The sequence below is a fragment of the Balaenoptera ricei genome, chromosome 10 (assembly GCF_028023285.1).
Source record: "Balaenoptera ricei isolate mBalRic1 chromosome 10, mBalRic1.hap2, whole genome shotgun sequence".
In the NCBI taxonomy this organism is placed as follows: domain Eukaryota; kingdom Metazoa; phylum Chordata; class Mammalia; order Artiodactyla; family Balaenopteridae; genus Balaenoptera; species Balaenoptera ricei.
The window spans coordinates 2,780,155-2,802,236 of NC_082648.1; the positions used below are offsets into that span (position 1 = coordinate 2,780,155).

Genomic DNA, 22,082 nt, shown 5'->3' on the forward strand with positions numbered 1-22,082 from the left:
GGCTGGGGAAGGCTTCCCGGAGGAGGCTCTGTGGCCTTGTGTTCCAACGTCAAGGGGGGGCGGCCTGTGGGGGGTAGGCCACTTCTGGACAGTTTCCTGGGGAGAACCTGGGGTCTGGAAGAAGGGCCGCCGCCTGCAGTGATGCGAAGGTAGATGTCACTGCCTGGTGACTGGAGGAAAAGTCTGTGGTCCAGCCAGGGTGAGCTCCAGCCAGACAGCCCCAGGCATCCTCAGATCATCCGCCATCCTTCGCCCAGATCGGCGAGGGCTTCTCAGCTTGTGAGAATAGGGATGCTGGCACCCTGGGCACAAGCAGATGTCCAGACCCGTGGGTTCTGGACGTTCCCTTCTGCCTCCCTCTGGACTGCTCGTGCACTGGTACTCTTTTTTTTTTTTTTTTTTTAATTTATTTATTTGTTCATTTTTGGCTGCGTTGGGACTTCGTTGCTGCGCGCGGGCTTTCTTCAGTTGTGGTGAGCGGGGCCTACTCTTCGTTGCGGTGCGCGGGCTTCTCACTGCGGTGGCTTCTCGTTGCGGAGCACGGGCTCTAGGCGCGCGGGCTTCAGTAGTTGTGGCACATGGCCTCAGTAGCTGTGGCTCGCAGGCTCAGTAGTTGTGGTGCACGGGCTTAGTTGCTCCGCAGCATGTGGGATCTTCCCGGACCAGGGCTCGAACCCGTGTCTCCTGCATTGGCAGGCGGATTCTTAACCACCACGCCACCAGGGAAGTCCCTGGTACTCACTTTTATTGGTGAGTCAGTGGGTAAAGAAGGAGGTCCAGCAGAAGGGGATGGAGAGGAAATCTGCGCCAGCCAGATCGCCCTCATTTATGGAATGGGGGACCTGAGTGGGGCAGGCATGGTGCCCTCTGCTGCCGCCTGGTGGCTGAAGGGAGCAGTGCCGCCTCCCCAGCCCTGCCTCCCACCTCCTGAGCCCCCTCCCCCCTGCCGTTGCCGGATAGATGGACAGACTGAGCGTTTCCCCCTCCGCGCGCAAGCTGTCCTCTCCGGAAATGAAAGCTTCCTACACCCCCTCCCCATGGCCCCGGCGGGTGTGCCCGAGAGAGTCAGCTGCCTTTGGGGCAGCCCAGCTGCCAGGGGCGCGGGGTGAGGGCCAGCAGGCTTCTCGGCCACCGGCCGCCTGCCCCGAGTGCTCCGTGCCGAGCAGCCGGAGCACCACACCGTCTGCTGCAGGCAGTCGGGCAGCTCTGCGCGTGGGTGGCGCACAGGCTCTCTCCAGCTGGCTGGGCCCTGGGCCTCACGTCTCTGTCTCTGCAGACTGTTCGCAGGCCCCCCCGTGATTCACCTGCTCTCTCAGCGACCCTGATCCCCGGCTTTAAACTCACAGCCTCTCTGCTCTGGCATGGGGACTGCTGAAGGCCTGTGTCTGTAACATCCCTCCCTCTGGCTGCTTTCCTGTCCTGGCACCCAGTACATCCTCTGTGACCCGTGCGTCCAAAAGCATCAGGATGGGTAGGTGTGGGCTGGAGGGAACAGAGCGAGGGAAGGGGCTTCAGGCCACTGCACAGCTCATGGGAACCCGCTCGTATCAGGTCCACGGCATGGGCAGGGAGCAACTGTTTCAACTCTTTAAAGTGCCCAGAGCACTGATTCAGGGGTGTGAGGGTGTGTGTATGTGTGTGTCTGTGTTTGTGTGTGTGTGCGCGTGTACATGCTCGTGTGCGTACGGAGCAAGTGCTGGTTATAACTTGGGGTGTTTTCATCTCATCTCTGGCGCTGAGTTTTAAACTGACGGCCCGAGCGGGCAGCTATGATTGTTTGGCCAGTATGGCATTTAAGAAAAAATCTAAAGTAAATGCCTTAGGCCCTCTCCATTTAGCCACAGGCTCCACCACTCCCTATTACCCTTATCCGACCTTCTCACACATTCATAACCTGTGCCCTAGTGGGAGAACCCAGAAACCTTGCTTGAGCAGAAGCAGGAACCACAGGCCAGTGGTCTCCGGAGCCCTGGTGCCCGGAAGGGGGTAGTTGTCAGACAGCCACCAACCCCGGCTTGTTCACGTGTGGACTCGCAGTCAGTAGACCCTTTCATGCTGTTTATTAATCCCGGGTCAATCCCCCTCCCACCAGGCCCTTCCCTTTCCCAAAGAAGGGTGCTGGCTAAGTTTATTTCCAAGCTAGGTCTAAAGTGTCAGGCCACAGAGCGCCCCGCCCCCCCCATGGCAGAGTGGACGCCAAAGCCCAGAAGAACGCGGCTGGACTTGCTGCAGATTTTGGGGTCACCTCTGTCTCCGACCCCGTCTGTCCATCCAGATGTGCTCAGTAATCATCCCCCTTCTCCCTTACTTTAGGCAGGCGCATTTTTACCTGACAGGCGCTCCTCCTCTCTGTGTCCCCGCTTTCTTGGCGCCTGGAGCTCCTCCTGGGAATCCGCCGCCACCCGCATCCTCCCCAGGCTGGGCTTCCTGCCGAGCTGGCTCTCCAGGGCCACCGGTGGTGTCCCCTGCGCTCACCTCGGTTCTCCCGTATGTCCGCCTTGCCGAGGCTGAGCCTTGGTGCTGGCCTGGGCTTGGACTCTCCCCTCCTGTCTCAGCTCAGAGCCCCTCCCTCTGTCCGGGTGTGGGTTGCACCGTGCAGGAGCTGAGGAGTGGGCTAAGGTGTGCTCGGTCCCCCGCACCCCCTGCCCCCGGGCTGGGAGAGCTCTGGGAGCTGAGGAGGGCCTTGAACTCTGCTGAGACTGGGGCCCCCAACCCTTCATAAGTGGACTCTGCATTGGCAAGGTTGTGGTCTGTGTGTGTTAGGCCGGAAGGGCACCTGACCAGGGCAAATTGCTCCCCTATCCAGCCTGCCATCCCCCTTTTACAGCTTTTCCCACCCACTCCACACAGAGCGCCATGAGAGAGGAATGGCCTGGGCTCCCGCTCCAGCTCACTTCGCAAACCACCCTCCAGATCCAGGCCACCTTGCGGCAGACCCTTAACTTCTGGTCGGGGTCTCATGCTGCTCTGCCCCCCTGGGGACAGAAACATCAGCTGTGCCCTCCCGCTCTGTCCCCGTGCTGCCCAGGGATGCAGGCTCTTGGGCCTCAGGTCAGAACCTCCCCTACCCCCAGTCAGAGAGAGAATGCAGGCCGTTCAGCCTGTGGGCCTTGTAGGGCCTCAGCTGCCGAGATGAGGGGACTGGGCTTGGGAATGGGCTTGGGGGCAGGGGAAAGGAACAGGATCATGTCTGGGGTGGGCAGGGGGGAGGCAGCGGGACACAGACTAGGAGGCCTGGAGGAGAGAGGTGTGGGGAAATATAATCGCGTAATCACAAGGCTAGAGCTCAGCTCCCTGGAAAGGCCTGCACCTTGTCCTCCAGTGGCCAGGGGCGCAGAAGGAGCTCCCTGGGTAACGTTGCAGCCCCTCCACCTGCTGTCCCCTCAGGCCTTGTAGCCAGCCTCCAAGACGGCCCAGTGACCCTCACGTCCCAGCACCCACGCGCGGTCCACAGGGATATGGATGGACTGAGGCGGGTGACTTCTGCAATGGGTCTAGAAGCCACTGAAGCATCCACCTTGATCTCTCCAATCACTCACCCTGGGAAAAGCCAGTTGCCATGCTGTGTGGACACTGAAGCCGTCCAATAGAGAGGCCCCCACGGAGCCACCCCCAAGAGTCCACCAGTGAGTGAGCCACGTGGAAGTGGATCCCGCAGCCCCAGTGAGCCCGCGGATGACTAGGGGCCTGGCCGACATCGGCTGCGACCTCATGAGGGGGCCCTGAACCGGAAACGCCCTGCTAGGTGGGTCCTGAATTTCTGACCCAAGTGAGAGAGAGTGAACTGTATTGTTGTTTTAGCCACTGAGTTTTGGAGTAACTTGTTAGGCAGCATCGATAGCTGATACAGCCCCCCGGCTTCCCCGGCTACATGAAGCACCCTCTTTGAGGGTCTGGGGAGGGGCGGCCTTGCTGCTGTTCTTCCTGCCTGAGCCCTTTGCCTTCCTCTACAACCTCACCACTCCTGACCCACACAGAGCCCTCGCTGACCCTGGCCTTGCCCTGTTCCGTCTGCTCTGGGGCAGGTGAGGGCCTGCTGCCCTCAGCCTCACGTGCCCACTCCCCGACGACCCAGCATGCCTGGCTTCCCTTCAGGGTTAGCTGCTCAGGGAAGTGACGAGGGCTGATTGCACCCGACAGGGGTGAAAAGCTGGTCAACCACCCATCAGGAAGACGGCGCGGCTGAGGCCGGCTGGTGCCCGGGCCCTGGGGCCCTGCACGCTCGTACTTTCTGCTTCCAGTCGGGCCACCAGCCAGCACGGCCAGGTCACTCGCTCTTGTGCTCTGAAGGGCCCTACTGTCATGCAAGGGGTCCAGGAGGTGAGCACAGAATTGCCAGGTGATGCCACAGAGAGAGAGAGAGGGGAGCCCTCGATGGCAGGGGTCCCTCCGCAGGGTCAGTGCCCAGCCCCACTGCTGTAGCAAGAATCCAGCCGAACTCCGGATGCAGCCGCATTCTGAGGCTTTGCTGCCCACACCGTCTCACTGAAAGGGCCTGGCCCTGAGGCCAGAACTCCCATGATCCACGGTCACCAGCAGTGGACAAGCCCCTCCCAGCGAGACTTAGACTCCCAGCTGCAGGAGGAAGTGCAGGTGGCCGGTCCAGCCTCAGCAGTGCATTTGGATCTGGGTCTGTCATCCTGGGGAGGGTCCAGGAGGAGGGTGGGGACAGGGACAGAGGGTGGCCAGAGCAGGCCAGTGGGACAGAGGAGGAAGGGCCCCTCACCAGCTGCCGGCTTTTCCTCTGAATTAATTCTAATGCTTTTCCCCCTCTTGATTCTGTAGGGTTTTTTACATAGATAATCAGACTGTCAGGAAATACTGATATTTTGTTTCTCCGATACTCGCTGCTTTCATTTTTTTTCTTGTCTTCCTTCACTTGGTAACTAGAAGTGGTGGTAGCAGGCGTCCTTGCCTCTTTCCCAGTTTGAAAGGAATTCTAACGTTTCACCACTAAGTAGGATCATTGTTGTAGATTTTTGATAGATACGATTTATTAGGCTATGAAGTTTTCTTCTCTTCCAAGGTTGCTGTTTTTTTTAAAAATCAAGAATAAGTGTTGATTTTTAGCGATTGCTTTTTCTGCATCTATTGAGAGGATCATATTGTTTTTCTCCTTTAGTCTTTAATATGGTGAATGATACTGATGGATTTTTAAAACATTTAACCATCTTTTTATTTTTTATTTTTATTTTTTTATGGCTGTGTTGGGTCTTCATTTCTGTGTGAGGGCTTTCTCCAGTTGTGGCAAGCGGGGGCCACTCTTCATCGCGGTGCGCGGGCCTCTCACTATTGCGGCCTCTCTTGTTGCGGAGCACAGGCTCCAGACGCGCAGGCTCAGTAATTGTGGCTCACGGGCCCAGTTGCTCCTGATCTTCCCAGACCAGGGCTCGAACCCGTGTCCCCTGCATTGGCAGGCAGATTCTCAACCACTGCGCCACCAGGGAAGCCCTTAACCTTCTTTTAATTCCTGGGACAAACCTTAATTTGATCATTGTGTATGGTATTTTTGTAATTCAATGCTATATTCAGTTTGTTAATATTTTGTTTAGAATTTTGCATGTATGCTCACAAGCAAGAGTGACCTAGAGTTTTCCTCTCTCATATTGTCCTTGTCTGGTTTAGTTTTTGTTTTTAAGTTTATACTAGACTCATAAAAAGGCCTTTGGGAATTTTCTTTCTTTTTCTCTTCTCTGGAAGAGTTAACAAGAGATCAGAACTGTCTCTTCCTTGAATGTATAGTAGAATTTTATAAAATCATCTGTCCTGGGGCTTCCCTGATGGCACAGTGGTTAAGAATCCACCTGCCAGTGCAGGGGACACAGGTTCTTTCCCTGGTCCGGGAAGATCCCACATGCCGCGGAGCAACTAAGCCCGTGCGCCACGACTACTGAGCCAGCGCTCTAGAGCCCATGAGCCACAACTACTGAGCCCATGTGCCACAACTACTGAAGCCCGCACGCATAGAGCCAGTGCTCTGCAAAAAGAGAAGCCACCGCAATGAGAAGCCCGCACACTGCAACGAAGAGAAGCCCCCCACTCGCCACAACTAGAGAAAGCCCGCGGACAGCAACGAAGACCCAATGCAGCCAAAAGTAAATAAATAAATAAATTTATTTAAAAAAGTCATCTGGCCTGGTGCTGCTTTTTAGGGAGGATGGTAAATAGATTTTAAACTACATATTCAAATTTCTTTAAGGGTTATCCATCTCACATGTTCTACTTGTTCCTGAACGAGTTTTGGTAAGATATTTTCTAGAATAATGTTCGTTCTGTGAAGGTTTTCAAACTTACTGTCATAGGTTTGTAGTTTATTTGTAGTATTGTCTCTATTCATAAGAAAATGTCTGCGGGACAAGAGTCCCACTTCTTCACCCTCAGGTCTTTTCTCTGGGCCGACTCTCTCATGATCGTCTTACCAGAGGTTTGTCAATTTTATTAGTCATGCCCTAGAACTAAATTTTGGCTTTGTTAAGCCTTTTTATCTTATATGTATTTTCTGTTTCATTATTTCTGTTCTTGACTTTATTATTTCCTTCCTTTTGCTTACTTTGCGATTATCCTGTTGTCTTTCTTGTAACTTTTTTTTTAATTAATTTTTTTATTGGAGTACAATTGCTTTACAATGGTGCGTTAGTTTCTGCTGTACAGTGAAGTGAATCAACTATATACGTATACATATATCCCCTCCCTCTTGGACCTCCCTCCCACCTCCCCCCAAATCCCACCCATCTAGGTCACCACAGAGCACTAAGCTGAGCTCCCGGTGCTGTGCAGCAGGTTCCCACTGTTTTACACATGGTAGTGTATTTATGTCAAACCTAATCTCCCAATTCGTCCCACCCTCCCCTTCCCCCGCTGTGTCCATATGTCCGTTCTCTACATCTACGTCTCTATTCCTGCTCTACAAATCAGTTCATCTGTACCATTTTTCTAGATTCCACATATATGCGTTAATATACCGTATTTTTCTCTTTCTGACTTACTCCACTCTGTATGACAGTCTCTTGATCCATCCACATCTCTATAAATGACCCAATTTCGTTCTTTTTTATGGCTGAGTAATACTCCATTGTATATATGGACCACATCTTCTTTATCCATTCATCTGTCGATGGACATTTATGTTGTTTCCATGACCTGGCTATTGTAAATAGTGCTGCAATGAGCATTGGGGTACATGTGTCTTTTTGTGTGGGGGGGGGGGTTTTGGTTTTTTTTTTTTAGTACTGTGGGGTTTTTTTAAATTTATTTATTTTTGGCTATGTTGGGTCTTCATTGCTGCACGCGGGCTTTCTCTAGTTGTGGCCAGTGGGGGCTACTCTTTGTTGTGGTGCATGGGCTTCTCATTGCGGTGTCTTCTCTTGTTGTGGAGCAGGGGCTCTAGGCACGCAGGCTTCAGTAGTTGTGGCACATGGGCTCAGTAGTTGTGGCACATGGGCTCAGTAGTTGTGGCTCGCAGGCTCTAGAGTGCAGGCTCAGTAGTTGTGGCGCATGGGCTTAGTTGCTCTGCAGCATGTGGGATCTTCCCGGACCAGGGCTCGAACCTGTGTCCCCTGCATTGGGAGGCGGATTCTTAACCACTGCACCACCAGGGAAGCCCTGCATGTGTCTTTTTGAATTATGGTTCTTAAACAGTCCCCTTATCCGTAAAAGGAAGCAGCTAGGCTGACTGTTACCGCTGACCTGGGTTCTTGGATTCTTTAATCAATAGAAATTGTTAAGAGGCCAGACAACAAATTCAGGCAAGGCTTTATTGGGGCTCATGCTGCAGCAGCATGAGCTGAAATCAAGTAACAGATTCCCTCGGCGGGGTAGGGGGGAGTAGGGGGAGCTGGCCCCTTAAATGGGGTGAGGGTATGGATGGATGGGTGGATCGGGCGGAAGGGGGTGGCTTGGGTCTGCCCACCCCCGTGGTGGTGCTGTGTGCAGGGATCGTGGCAGGTGGGTTTTGGCCTTTTTGTATCTTACTGTTCATGATTTGCCCCAACTGTGCAGGCACGCAGTTATTTTTAGTTCCTTATAGTTTCTTTGTATTCTGTTGCTCGAAGAGAGCAGACGTTTGTCCAGGTGCGAGCACTGCCGTGAAGGGTCCCACGTCCCACATCCCAGCCTGTCTCATAACCTGTTTGCTTCCAGCTCTGACATCCGGGGACTCTGTGACTCCCTGTGGGGGAGGGAGGCTGCTTCCTACCCAGCTGTCTTGGGAGGAAGAAGGACTGGGGGTTCCTGGGAGGACAGCAGGTCTGTCCAGGGGGGTTGGGAATGTGGGGATGTGAGCCAGCTCCCCTGGTGCTCTCCTTCCCTGTGGCCAGTTCCCACAGTTTTTCCAGAGTTTGCCTTGAGGTTTTAGGGTCATGGGAGCAGGAAGCACTGAGGTGCTAGGGGCTGGCTAGTGGGGTGAGGGCGCCTGGTTCTCTAGGGAAACAAGCCACCAGACCTGCAGGGGGGAGGGGAGGAGGGGGTGAGGAGAGAGTTCCCATCCCTCCTCCCCATCTCCTGAGCCCAGTTCCCTCAGTCTCTGGCCTCCTCCAGAATGGAATTTTCCTGGCAGGACCAATTCTGCCTCCAAGCTGGGGCCTGGGGCTGATCCTGGGCCCGGCTGCCTTCCTGGGAAGGGGAGGGGTGCAGATAAGAACGCAGCCTGCAATTCCAGGCCACTTGCCTCGGGAAGGGTCTCTCCCAGGGCCAGCAGTGCTGGCTGTGGCCTCTGCAGGCCAGGCTTTGCCCTGGGATAGGGGGCTCCCGCTGGCGCCCCGATCGGCATCTGGCCCAGTGGCCTTGTCCTCCTCAGTGGCTCGCTCTGGGGTCCAAGGAGATGGAGCTGGAGGGAGGTGAGTGGAGCAAGTGAGGGGACCCGCTGTCAGGCAGGTGCCAGGTTGCCAGGGCCATGTGGAGCCCTAAAAGGAAGCAGCCCGAGGGTCAGGGCGGCGGGGAGCCAGGGACAGAGCAGACGTCCCTGCAGAGCCGCGTCCACGAGCGGTCAGAGAATGATGGGCCTGCGTGAGCGGCCCTGGGTGATTCCTCCAAGGGCCTTTCTCCCCGGTGTCTCAGCCCCGGCCTAGCCTGCACCTCCTGCTCTAAACCACCCCCATCCAAATGCCTTCCCTCGAGGTGGCTCAGCGTTAATTCCATCCTGGGTGTCCCCGTACGGTGATTGGTGGTGACTCCCGGAAAGCAGTGATCAGTCAGCCACGTCTGTGAAGGCGGGGAAAGGGGTGTGTCTGCCAGCCCTGCTGTAGGAGAATCAAAAGCTTCACCTATGAAAGCTTCACCTAGTTCACGCGGAGATGAGACAGGTCGGTTGTCAACCCCAGGACCAGGTGCTAATAGGCCATGGGGTCCATCCTGTTATTATTCTGAATGGCCAGCGGGAGTCCGGGAGTCCTTGAGTCCGCTTGGACTGAGGTGACCGTGAACAGGTGGACAGCGCGGGCTGCAGGCCGGCCAGGCCGGGGCTGGGCTCCTCCCTGCAGGAGCCGCTCTGGACAGCAGCTGCCGGGTGCCGGGGCGGCTTTCCTTGCTGCTGGGCTGGTCTCCCGGGCCCTCCTACTGCCGCCGGCCCTTCGCGCTGCTCCCACCACGCAGCCTGCTGGAGCCGCCCGGCTGTCCGCTCCCCCTCCCTTCCTTCCCCAAGAGCATGGTGACCATCTGTCCTGGGTTTCCTAGGAGAGGCCCATTTTATCATTTCCTCAGTTAAGGTGGTTTTATTTATTTTTTTTTTTAAGACTCTTTTTTTTTTTTTTTTTTTTTTTTGATGTGGACCATTTTTAAAGTCTATTGAATTTGTTACAATATTGCTTCTGTTTTATGTTTTTTGGTTTTTTGGCCGGGAGGCATGTGGGATCTTAGCTCCCCGACCAGGGAGACCAGGGAGGGATCGAACCCACACCCCCTGCGCTGGAAGGCAGAGTCTCAACCACTGGACCACCAGGGAAGTCCAGGTGGTTTGAAAATGCATTTAAGATTTAGTAAGAATTTTCAGCTAAGTACATTTGTATATCAGGAAATATATGGCAGACTGTCCTGGTTTCTGCCTCATTCCACACCTAGAGGTGGTCTCTGAGCTGCTCACCTGCCCCCAGACCCAACCTTGACCTTGTTGAATTTGCTGCCTCACAGAGACTTTCCTTGACTGTTTGCTCTAAACAGCCCCTCCCATCACCTCTATCGCACCACCATCCACTGTGTGAAAAGATTGGTCCATTTGTGTATTTTGGACGGCACCACCCAACATGAACCCCTGGAGAGCAGGCACTTTGCTCAGCCCATCACCGCACATCCCCCGCCCCTGGACCAGTGCTGGGCGCACGCCAAGCACCAGATGTTCCTAAGCTTGTTGGATTTTCCCTGTTCTAGCACTGGCATCTTCTGGCCCATTGCTCTCAGCCAGAAACCTGTGAAGCCTGGGCCCCCTTGTTGGAAGCATTCTAAGTCAGTGGCTGATGAGTCTGTGGTTCCCCCGTCTAAAGGGTCACTACAAGAAAGAGGCACTGACCATAGCTCTCCATCCGTATGGCGGGTGGACCCAGAGGGCCTGGGGCACCAGAGGCTGCCTGCCTTTCTACCGGAGGGCTGGCCCCTCCTCCTAGATGGCCTCGAGGCCAGAAGACTTGGAGAACGGTGCCCCTTCCCGTGTCCACGCGCCATGTCCCCACACAGACAGCAGCAGTCCCATTTGGCCCTAGGCCCTCTCCCAGGCTTGGGCTGAGCCGGGTCCCCTCAGGGGTGCTCTCGAGGGACCAGGCCTCGGCTTCCTGGGTCAGAAAGTTCTCAGGATGGGACAGGTCAAAGCCGGCTCCAGGCTTCTCCTGGAATTTCCCGTTTCCTGGAAGGAGGGTGAGGTCATGTTCCTTTTCACTTTAATGGGATAATGGGGCCCAGCCTGGGGTGCTGTCTGGATTTCTGGGTGTTCAGAGGTCTGGTCACCAGGAGAGCTGGATACCCTTTTTGCAGGTGTCCCCGGACCAGCCATCCCGCCCAGTTGATTCTCTCCCTCGGTGCCTCAGCTTTGCTGTAAGGCTTCTCCTCTCCCCGCTGCCAGGAGACGTGGCCCTGGGGCACGCCCCCGCCATGGAGCCTGATCTGCGCCTTGCGCGCGGTGTGGGTGCCAGCCAAGCGCCCTGCGCGTCTCTCCAGCCCGGATTCCAGTCCCCTCTCGGGCACCGCAGTCACCCACGCCTCTGCGGGACCTTGGCATCCCTTCCAGCTCCAGCAGGGGAGCTGGCACGCCTCGGGCTCCGTAAGGGTTTGCTCCACTCCACTCTGCGGCTCCGTGACTTTTCCCAACAATGTGCCCCCGATCCTTTCACCTGGGCCTGTTCCCCTCCACTTTAGGAAGGGTATACCCTGGGCTTCTCATCCCAGACCCTGTGATTAGAAGGTCGGGCTTCAGAGCTGACATCTGGTGAAAATCACCCGAGGCTGATGACCAAATGTGGTCAGTAGGACCTGCCACCCCAGCATACCCTCAGCCTCCATCATGGAAAGCCGAGCGGGGCAGATGGAGTCCTAGCCCTCTGAACCCCCACTCTGCTGGGGTGCACGTTGGCCGTCGTGGTGCTTCCTCCCCCCAAAGCTGCCCTGGTTGCCACTGAAACCTTCTCTCTTACCAGGCTAGAAGGGGTGTGTGTGTGTGTGTGTGTGTGTGTTGGTGGGGGTCACTCTCTGGCCCTGCACCCCCAGCTCTGACCCAGCGCCCGCCCATCAGATGGCTCCCGGCACCTAGCCCCGTTTGTTTAGGAAGGGGCTCCCTAACCGTGTCACAGGGTAGCATGGAAGGGGTGACGCCCCTGTGGCCAGAGGAGGCCCAGCTGCCGCCCTGGGCCCTTGCGATCTCGCCAAGATTTGATCTGAGGTGGAGCCCCCTCTTGGAGAATGAAAGAAACAGAACCGACACAATTTGCTCAAGTGACATATTTCAATATAATCTCTAAAACTCTATGAATTGAACAGATAAAATACCTCTGGGCTATTTTGTTACAAAATATTTGCCATTTGGATTAGGTGCTGGGTGCAGCCGCCCTGCCTTTCTTTCCCTAGAGAGGCTGCTCTCTGACGGGGGAAGGGTGTATGCAGGGGGAGGGGTGCAGCAAGGATGTATGTACAGCAGGACATGGGGACAGACAGACCGACGGTTATGGGGAAACCTACTGGCACAAAGAGACGTCTGGCAGGCGGGTGGGGGGGACAGGTGGGGCGGCGGCCAGGGGCCTGGGGCTGGTCACGTGGGTGCCTTTGCACACAGGCAACCAGGCTTCCAGGACGAGCTCCAGCTCTGGAGGTGGGCTGGCCCCAAAGCGGGTGGGAGAGCTAGTTTCACCTCCCGCTCCTGATTCTGGAGTTGGGGCCAAATGGATAAAACCGGGAGGGGGCCCGGTCCCCAAAGTAAGGCCTCGAGTGTCGATATCGCGGGGCCACCTTGGGGTCCTTGCGCGTGTGCCCAGGAGGCCGTGTCAGCACCCCACCGCCCCCCTGGCCTGGGGGTGAGCGGGAGGCCCGCGAGCATTTCCAGCTGGGCCCTCCGGGGGGTGGAGGCCCTGACGTGGCCGCAGCCACGGGGAGGACACGAGGCTTGTCACAGCTGTCTGGGGGCTCGGCTCTGGGGACGGGCACGGAGACGGGTCCCAGCCTCAGCCTGCTGGCCGGCCAGGGGAGGGAAGTTACCGAGGCCGGGAACCCTTGCTTCCCCGACTGCGACTGCGAGGAGGCCCCGCCGCACCCTGCCCCAGGCCTTCGGGGATTCAAACCCCTCACAGCTCAGAACTCGCCCCACATGCTGCTGACCCCGGGCTGGTGTGCTTCCTCGGCCAGGACTCCAGTGCCGCCGGCGGGGCCCAAGGCAGCCACCGCAGTGACCGGGGCCGGCGGGGAGCCCTACCCAGGGGAGGGCACGGAGATACCGGAGCTTCCGGGCCCGCAGAGAGACGCTCCACGTACGTGCCAGCCCTGAGGTGCCTGCTGGTCCCAACCTGGGAAGTCTGGGCGTCAGCAGCGTGGGAGGGGGGCACCGTGTGAGCAGGTGACAGGGGCCCAGTGGCTGGGACTGTGCCCCCATGGCTCCCACCCCATAAACATATCTAGCCACTCGTCACTCCTCTTGCTTCTGAACCCACGCCCTTGCCGCCCAGGCCTCGGGCACTGGGTGTGTGAACCGTGCGCCCCATCGGTCAGCCGCTCTGCCCTGAAAGGCTCTGATCGGAGCGACCGTGTGACAGAAAAGACACAGGAGAGGGGCCGGGACAACAAGGACGGGGGCGGGGCCGGGGGGAGGAGACAGCAAGTGGTCACACGTTATGGACACCCGGCTGACGGAGACAGGGCCAGAATACACTCGCTAGGGGACAGCATAATGACGCCTGGCGATCACACACATACACACGCAACTAGGTCACCTGGGATCTCTGAGAGCAGGGGGAGTCCGTGCCTCCTAGCGGCCCGGGGCCCCGCAGCTGGGCTGTGGGGTAGGGGTCGGGGAGGAGCAAATGCACTCTGGATCAGTATTCACCTCCACCTCTCGGGATGTCTTGGACCTGGGCTCCGAGAGGGAGGGGACCTTAACGAAGGACAGCAGTGAGCTGTCGGCTCAGGACCAGAGGAGGGGCCAGCCTGGCTCGGGACCGACAGTCCCTGGAAGGGTACCCCCCCGGGGTCTTTGAGGCGGGGCTGCCTGAGCCCGGTGGGGCTGCACAGAGGTTGGCTCTGATTCTGCTGGGCTCTGGGTTGGTCAGCGAGCCCTCCTGGCTCTCCTTGGCGATTTTGAAGGTGTAGGGACTCTTCCCCCTGCTGCAGGCGGGCCTGCTGCCTTCTGGGGTACGGGGGGCGGGGCTTAAAGGGCTCGCTGGGGACGGCAGCGGGGGACACGCCTAGGCCTCTGGAGCACCTGCCGCTCCCGCCCACTTCTGCGTCCACGTCCCTGGTGGAGGCCACGGAAGTCATTCAGGAGGGGGCCTGGCCCTGGGCCGGAATCCTGCCTCTGCTGGCTACATTCGCCCCTGGGCCCACCCCTGCCCCTCCCCGTTTCTGCTCCGATACTGGGAGGACCTGGATCTCCTATGTATGTGTTCATGCCCTGGGCGCACTTTGCACTGGCTGGGTATGACTTAGGGCTAGAGGACAAGAAACTCTTTAAAAGGAGCGTTTTGTAGATACGTGACCTCCTGATTCCCTGGTTCTGTTGAACTGACCAAGAGAGAGCTGAGACGGGTGCCCCCTCCCCTCCCCCCCTTTCCCAAAGCTCTCCTGAAGTCTCGGCAGCCCTGGGCAGGCAGCGCCCCAGCCCCTGAGAAAGCAGGAGAGGCCCTGGGAGGAGGGGAGTCTGTGGCCAGGACAGCCAACATCCCTGGGCGCAGAGGAGTCGCCTCCTGAGACTGCCGGCCTTGGCGGGGCAGGGGGCAGCAGAGGGAGCCCCCTTCTCATGCCTCCCCCTGACCTGGCCGCTCCAGGGATCCAGGGCTGACTGTCCCCCACCCAGCGTGGCACCCAGCGCTGGGGCGGTGAGCCAGACCACCTTGTGTCTAAGGCTTGGGTGCTGGCCACCCAGCCCTCAACGCCTGGCAGACTTGGCCTGGAAGCCGGATAGGCCCTCAGTCCCTGTTCCAAGTGGCCAGAGTAATGGTGGGGGGAGAGGAGGCCTGGCCGTGCCGGGCTGTGTTGGGCCCCAGGAGAGTGAGGGGTGTCTGCGGATTTGGGGGGAGGGTCGCTCAACTGAGCAAGGGAAGCTTGGGCCAAGCAAACCAGGTGCCAGGGACTGGGATTCTCTCTCTGAAACGACAGCGGTGAGTGGCCAGGAAGGCAGCGCGCCGGGCGTGGGGAGCAGCGGGGGCCCCGACGCAGCCCCCCGGACAGCAGCGTAGCGGGCGTGGCCGAGTCTACACCAGGCTCCTGGCGCCGCTGGAGCAGCGCCGGTGCAGCAGGGAGCCAGGCGGGCAGAACTGGTGCGGGTGGTTGTAGGGGGGCGGGGCGGGGGGCAGGGGCGGCTGGTGGGCCGCCTTGACGGGGGAGCCCGGGCCGCCCAGGGGCGCGGAGCTGCAGGAGTCGGACGAGGACGAGGCGTAGCAGGAGAGGGCCTGGCTCAGCAGGGGCTCCATGCGGGCCAAGCAGGGCTGGTCCAGGACGATGACCTTGACAATCTGCTGGCACTGCACCAGGGTCCCGGGGGCCGTGGGCGGCGGTGGTGGCAGCAGAGGGGGCTGCGCCCTCAAGGGGCTAGGCTGCAGGTCTGGCGCTGGTGCTCCCCTCTCGGCCCCCAGCCCGGAGTTGTGCTGGGACGTTTGAAGCCTGTTGTGAATTGACACCTAGTTTAGAAACAGCCAGAGAAGCGTGAAATGTTACAAGACTAAGTCCCAGCTGCTAGGACTGGCCACCCTGGGCCTCCCTTCCCCTCCTTCCCCGGCCCCTGTGCCCACCAGCGGCTCGCAGCCCTCACCTCGGCCCGCTCCCCATCTCTCCGCCACCCAGAGGGCACCCAGCTGCCAGGCAGAGGCGCTGAGCCTGGGTGGAGTCCGGAGACGCTGTGCTCTACCCCGGCCTGAGCGGCCTGGCTCCTTCTGTGGGATGGGCGGCTGGACCGATGGACTCACGTCCTGCTGGGTGGCCCTGGGCCCCGGGTGGGCGCCCACCCGCCTTCCCACCAACCTCGAGCTGGAAAAGCAGGGGTATCTGCCTGCGCCCTGCCTCCCAGGGGTGTGTGGCGGACACAGGGACAGAGGAGTCAGGTGGCTTGGAGCTTTGCAAGCCCCTAACCCTCCCACCAGCTTTTTAAAGGGAGGCCTTCTCATCACTGTGAATCACAAAGGTGTCCAAACCCTGGAATGCCAGGGACCCCGAGGGGTGATCTGGACCTGCCCCATCCTCCCAGACTCCCCAGGGCCGTGCCCACACATTCGAGAGCGGCCAAGGCCAGAGCCAGGTCCCCAGCTGCCCTTCTGGCCCAACCTGGGCCCTGGAGAAATCTGTCCCGCTGCAGGAGGGGGAACCCAGAAAGGGCTCTAATCTTTCCCCCTTGGGTGGGGCAGGAAGGGGAACCCAGAAAGGGCTCTAATCTTTCCCCCTTGGGTGGGGCATGAGGGGGTGGCCCATGGAGGGCACTGGGAACTAGCCTGGCCTCCTCTTGCTCGCAGGGGAGGTGGAAGAAATAGGAGGATTCTGGAAGGAGAGGGGTTTCATTCCTCATCCCTCAGGCTCAGCAGCCTGTAGATACGGCACACGATCCCCTCCCGACAGCCGGGCCCTTCAGGGAGTGGCTGAGAGCCTTCTCTCTGCGGACGTGCTTGGGTACCACCACCCAGGCCGCTGCTCGGTGCACGGGGGGCGGAAACCGAGGCTGCAGGGGAGGGGATGCTATGGCCAGGTCTAGACCAGGAGGGCCCTGCCCTAAACTATCTCAGAGGCCTAAGCCAGCAGATCCTGACCCTATTTACTGGCAAAAGGTGCAATTTCTGGGACGCCCCCTCCTGGGTCCGGGCACTGCCCTGGTGGGCTGCTCGGCTCTCCAGCCCCGTTCCTCTGCCCTTGGGTTTTCACAAGCCCCCGCCGCCAAGCTCCGCAGGCTGCAGGCTCCACTCTCCATTCTCAACCTCCAGCCTCAGCAGTGTGTTCTAAGCCTGAGCTTCCCCCCGCCTCCCAATCAATCAAAGGAGCCCCGGAGCCCCTCAGTGCCCTGCCAAGCCCTGGGGTGGGCCGAGAGCAGGGCTGCGTCCACCTCCCTCTCGGGGAGCCCTCTGTGGTCCTCGCTGGGACAGAAGGCTTCTGTCCACTGCCGCTGGGGAGGGGTGGGTGCGGCTCCTTTCCCCACCTGCTTGTCTTCCGAGTTATCCCCTGGGAGAAAGTGGCCTGAGACCGCGGGGCAGGTCTTCTGCTCTCCGCCCCCACACTTTACAGCTGCCCTTCCCCGGGCAAACGCCTGGCCGCCCCAGTCCAGACCCTCAGAGCCCCCCTGTGGCCGCAGCACCGGCCTCACCCTGCACCTCCTCTTCGCCTCCCCTTCCCCTCTCCCCCTCCACTGTCTGCACCTCCCTCTGGTCAGTAAGTGAAAAGCAGGAAGTGACAGCAAAACATTCCCTCATTCTGACCCCCTTCTCACCTCCCTGCTGATGAAAGAAGAGAGAGAGAGGGAGGGAGAGAGGGAGAGAGAAGATGGAACATGATAGCAGGGCTGACAGCTCAGACAAGCTGGGGAAGCGCCTGCCAGCGGGGTGGCCAGGCAAGGACAGAGCGGGTGGAGGACGCGGGAGCTCAGGGTCCAGCTGCGAGGCCGGCGGGGACGCCGCCTCTGTGCAGGGGAGCAGAGGCTGGCAGAGCCCTGGGACTAGCCGGGGTGGCAGCCTTGCAGATAGCCACGTGGCCCTCGGGGCCGGGGAGCAGGGGATGATGGCCCCCAGATCGCGGTCCTCCCTAGGCAGGGGGGGCTAAGCCGCAGGCGGGGCTGGTAGAACAAACCGAAGGGCTGGTAACTTCGTGCGTTTATCTGCAAGGCTGGAGAACTGGCAGCTGCAGGATGATGGGCGGAGGAGGGGCAGTGGGGGCTTGTCAGCTGCTGGGGCGGGAAGCTCCTCCGTGTGAAGGCGCCTCCTCCAGACACAGGTGTGTGTGGGGGGGGGGGGGGGAGAGAGGAGAAGCTGGGGTTTCCTGGGGTGTCCTGGGGCTTCCCCAAGCTGAGTCAGGCTGGGGGCAGGGCTCCTCCCTCAGAGCCCGAAGTTGGGGCTCCTCCAGCTTGGAGTGAGGGTCTGTGTGAGCAGTGAGGGTCCCTGGAGGCCTGGCAGAAAGGAGTGAGGGGCTCACCAGGGTCCGAGGGGAGCTAGTGGGGAGGGCTGGGGCACAGCAGGCTTGCAGGGCGACTGCGTGCCCCGTCCCAGGTGGCCGCCAGGGGCCTGGCAGGCACCAGCTGCTGCTACTACTTCTCCAGCCCCCTCCCTCCGATGTGGACCGTCTTCAGATGCAGCAGCCGCCCGTGCCCCCTCCCGGAGAAGCCCTAAGACAACCCCCTCCCCACCTCGCCTCACTTCCTCCTCCACATCCCACCCTGTGGCCGGCTTTCCAGATGGACCAGCTGTTCTGGGCGGAAACTGTACCCTCCCAGCCGCCTCCACTTTCCCCAGAGGCATCCAGGAGGGCAGGGTCTGCCCCGCCATGCTCACTCGGGCAACAGACCTAAGGGGTGATTCTCGAAGGGGCCAGGCTCCCTGCTACAGAGGCTGGCAAGATGTGGAGGAGGGAACCTTGGTCTCTGATACGGGAGCATCAGGACCACGGCAGTGTGCGGGGTGGTGGATTCGGGGGACTGCAGGAGGGATGCGATGGGGGTGTTGGGGGCTTTATCTGCACGCATTAGTCTGGGAGCTCGGCCTGGGGGGCTCGGCGGGGAGGGCGGGCTGGGGAACGGGAGGGGGCACTGTGGCTTGATGAGGTGCTGGAAGAGTGGTATTACCCATGCTAGCAGTAACTTTTAATTGTATCTCTTGAAATTGGTAAAATGGTGAGTCGGGCTGGGGAGGCATTGATTAAAACCTGAGAAGAGAAACAACAGAGACAGTGAGAAGAGGGCAGGGGGCACAGACTCACTCACCTGGGCAACCAGGCCTCCACTCACCTCCGCCGTGCTCTCCGCCGCCTTCTCCGCCGGTGCCGCTTCCCTTTTGGCTTTGGATGCAAAGAGCACAGGGCTCACTCTCCACCTGGCCCTGTCCCCACACAGAGCCCCGGCCCCGCACAAAGCCCTGTCTCCACCGCCCCGCAGCCCCCAGCCAAGCCTCCCTGCAATTCAGTGCAGCAGCCGGAGACTCCAGGGCCCCCACCACTCCGGGGGCAGTGGACTGGGCGTCTGAGCCCAGCTCTGCCACGTACTAGCTGTGTGACCTTGGGCAAGACGCTACACCTCTCTGGGCCCTCGTGGACTAGAAGGTCTCTGACGTTTTTCCTTGCTGGGTATTGTGGGGTCTCCTTTACCCACAGTCAGAGCGCCCCATACGGACTGCGCAGGTCGGTTGTGAGGAGGCCTTGGTTCTTGGTCCCCAGAGAAAAAGGGGCTCCTCTGTGTCTGTGGCGCAGGCTCCGAGAGGGAGGGGCCACATTCCTTTCCTGTTCCTGCTACTTAGCTGAGTGGTGAGGATTCAACGAGCCACAGGGCAGGGCCTGGCACAAGTAGCTGAGAATGGCTCTGACTGCTACCAGGGCTTCCTGATGGGCCTGGCACAGCACCAGGGACCCTGCAGACACCTGGGGACAGCTTGATGATTTTTTCTGGCTCAGTCACCCGACTCCCACCCCTACCCCCAGCAGACACCCCAGAGCCCTCGGCTGGGGCCCCTCTGATTTCTCACACCCCCGGGGAGGGTGCTAGTTCCCTTGCTGTGCACATCCCTCTGCTTTCCGTAGCACAAGAGGAAGCTGGGGAGGGAACGGATGGACAAGGCCCCGGAGATACACATCAGGGCCTGGCCAGGGGCTGCAGCTTCCCAAAGAGGCAGGCTGGGCTGCAGAGAGTGGAGAGGGGCGGGGTGTCCGGGAATCAGTCACGGCTGAGGTTTGACTCTATTACACAGCTGTGAAAACAAGCGTGTACTCCGACCTTGTAGAAATAAAGGGCCAGGACTTCCCTGCTGGCGCAGTGGTTAAGAATCCGCCTGCCAATGCAGGGGACATGGGTTCGAGCCCTGGTCCAGGAAGATCCCACATGCCACGGAGCAACTAAGCCCGTGTGCCACAGCTACTGAAGCCTGCGCACCTAGAGCCCGTGCTCAGCAACAAGAGAAGCCACTGCAATGAGAAGCCTGCGCACTGCAACGAAGAGTAGCCCCCGCTTGCTGCAACTAGAGGAAGCCCGCACGCAGCAATGAAGACCCAATGCAGCCAAAAATAAATAAATAATATAAATTTATAAAAAAAAAAAAGAAAGAAAGAAATGAAGGGCCAGCTGAAAACCAGGGCGGGTGGAGAATTATGAACGCTTGGTGGCAGGTCAGACGCATACACAGAGGAGGCACCACAGTGAGGGTCTCCATGAGCTAAAAGAGCCCCGAGTCTTGCTTGGAAAACAAATCTCCTCTCCCAGCTGGTGTGACCAGTCCTGTGATGCTGATACAGCGTCTCGGTGCCACGGCCGTAACCAGGGGTTTGGAACCAGCATGGAGCCCACTGGAGTGTCTCAGCTCAAGCTGACGTCTTGCTGGGACCCTGGCTTTCCAGGGCTTAGCACAAGGCACACGGCAGGCACTCAGTAAGTGTTCATTAAATGTAGGAATAAGTGACTGAATTAATTAGTGAACAGTTCTGGATGGTTCGCTGGGGTTTGCTGGGATGGGATTTAATTCTCACGCCACCTCTCCTAATTCTTTTCTATTTGGGACAGATGGAGCAGGGATGGGGGTGTGAGGGGTGGAGGCAACTCTTCCTGTCTCCCTGCAGGTTGGGGGGAGGGGGGAAGGGGAGGGGGAAAGGTAGGAGGGGGCAGTGGGAGGCAGGGAGCGGGTCTAGAGAACGTGGCCAAAGGTGATACAAAATCTGAAGCTGGCTTGACTTGTCTGGAGTGAAAATTCAACTTGAAGAAATCATTTGAGAAATTGGGTTTGAGGGTTCATCTGGGTTTCGGGGTGCTGACTCGGGCCTGGGATTAGAGAGTGATGCTGGCTCATTAGGGAAAGGTCTTGATGGGGCAGATCAAGATTTCCAGACCCTTCTGGCCACCTGCCTTCTCACCTGCTCACAGCCACAGACACGGCATTTTCTTCTCACGCGGTTTCCCTTTCCCACACCCCTAACCCCCGGTGTGCGGAGGGAACAAGCGGGCACTGGGGCAGGATGTCGGAGCCCTGAGCCTGATGCCTCCAGGGGGAACAGTGACCTTTGTAAGTGGGCACGTTTCTCTCTCACCTTCCCCCTCAGTCTCACTGCTAAAGCCCCAGCAGGTGAGGCCATGGAAACAAGCCTTTCCCTCACCCGAATCCCCAGGACCCCAAGGCCAGGGGCGCTGAGTGGCCTCCACGTGGGCCAGGGCCGCAGGTCTGGAACTCACCTGTGGGCGATCCCTGCTTCGACTGTGGGTCCACCTGGGCTCCCCCGGCCTTGAAGGAGAGAGTCTTCACTCCTTGCTGCTTCTCCAGCTCCCCTGGGGAATGGAGAGGCTCGTGAATCGAGAGAAACCCTGACCTCTAGCACACAGAGGGGAGAGGAGAAATGAGAGGAGAGCAGGAGGAGGAGGAGGAGGAAGAGGGGCTCCCAAACACACGGCACCCGCTTCATGTCAGCTTCAGTGCCGGGGCTGGCAGCCCGTTCTGGCAGCCAGAGAGCAGGTGGAAGAGGTTGATAAGAGGGAGGCAACAGCCTGGGTCTGCATCCTGGCTCTGATGCTGCCTGGCTGTGTGGCTTCAGGCAGGTTACTTATCCTCTCTGTGCCTCCCTTAAGGGGACTGCAGTGTCCACTTCAGAGTGTCTCAAGAGCATCGCAGGAGGGGACTTCCCTGGCGGCGCAGTGAAGAATCCGCCTGTCAATGCAGGGGACACGGGTTCGAGCCCTGGTCCGGGAAGATCCCACATGCTGCGGAGCAACTAAGCCCGTGTGCCACAACTACTGAGCCTGTATGCTGCAACTACTGAAGCCTACGTGCTGAGAGCCTGTGCTCCGCAATGAGAAGCCCGGGCACCGCAACGAAGAGTAGCCCCCACTCGCGGCAACTAGAGAAAGCCCGTGCGTAGCAACGAAGACCCAACACAGACAAAAATAAAAAGATAAATAAATTTATTTTAAAAAAAAAGAAAAAGAGGATCACAGGAGGAAAGACATTAAGGCACTTAGAACAAGGTCTGAATGTTGCAGGGGCTCAGTGAATACCAGCTCCTGTGATGACATCAAAGGCTCACTTGGTGTAGCAGCCTCAGCACCGCCGGTGCCGTCCAGCCAGCTGGCTGAGCTCCCCCGACGAGGAGGTCCCAGCTGCCCGAGGCCCCGGCAGAGGTCTGTCTGGCTACTTGGCTTTAATTCCTCTCTCTAGACTGTAAACCTGTTCCTTCCTGTCTGTTCTCAGTGGTGCTGGAGAACGGCCAGTTACCCTCCTTGGAGATTTGACAGCCGTTATTAAATCTCTCCT

The 22,082-nt window shown here is 58.8% G+C and overlaps 1 protein-coding gene and 1 long non-coding RNA gene across 2 annotated transcripts in view; one reads left to right on the top strand and one right to left on the bottom strand.

The window, feature by feature from the left end:
- Positions 1 to 441: 441 nt before the first annotated feature.
- Positions 442 to 5,035, top strand: LOC132372896 (uncharacterized). Its single transcript, XR_009505274.1, has 3 exons — positions 442 to 1,471; positions 2,851 to 3,051; positions 3,388 to 5,035. It is a non-coding gene; the product is annotated as an uncharacterized LOC132372896 (long non-coding RNA).
- Positions 5,036 to 12,399: 7,364 nt separating this feature from the next.
- The window catches only part of IQSEC3 (IQ motif and Sec7 domain ArfGEF 3), a 99,405-nt gene continuing 89,722 nt past the window's right edge, over positions 12,400 to 22,082 (bottom strand). The window contains exons 12-14 of the mRNA XM_059935091.1: positions 21,011 to 21,103; positions 18,590 to 18,639; positions 12,400 to 15,296 (exon numbers count right to left, since the gene is read on the bottom strand). Of these exons, the coding sequence (XP_059791074.1) occupies positions 14,871 to 15,296; positions 18,590 to 18,639; positions 21,011 to 21,103 (569 nt within the window). The 3' untranslated portion in view covers positions 12,400 to 14,870. The remainder of the gene's footprint in view (positions 15,297 to 18,589; positions 18,640 to 21,010; positions 21,104 to 22,082) is intronic.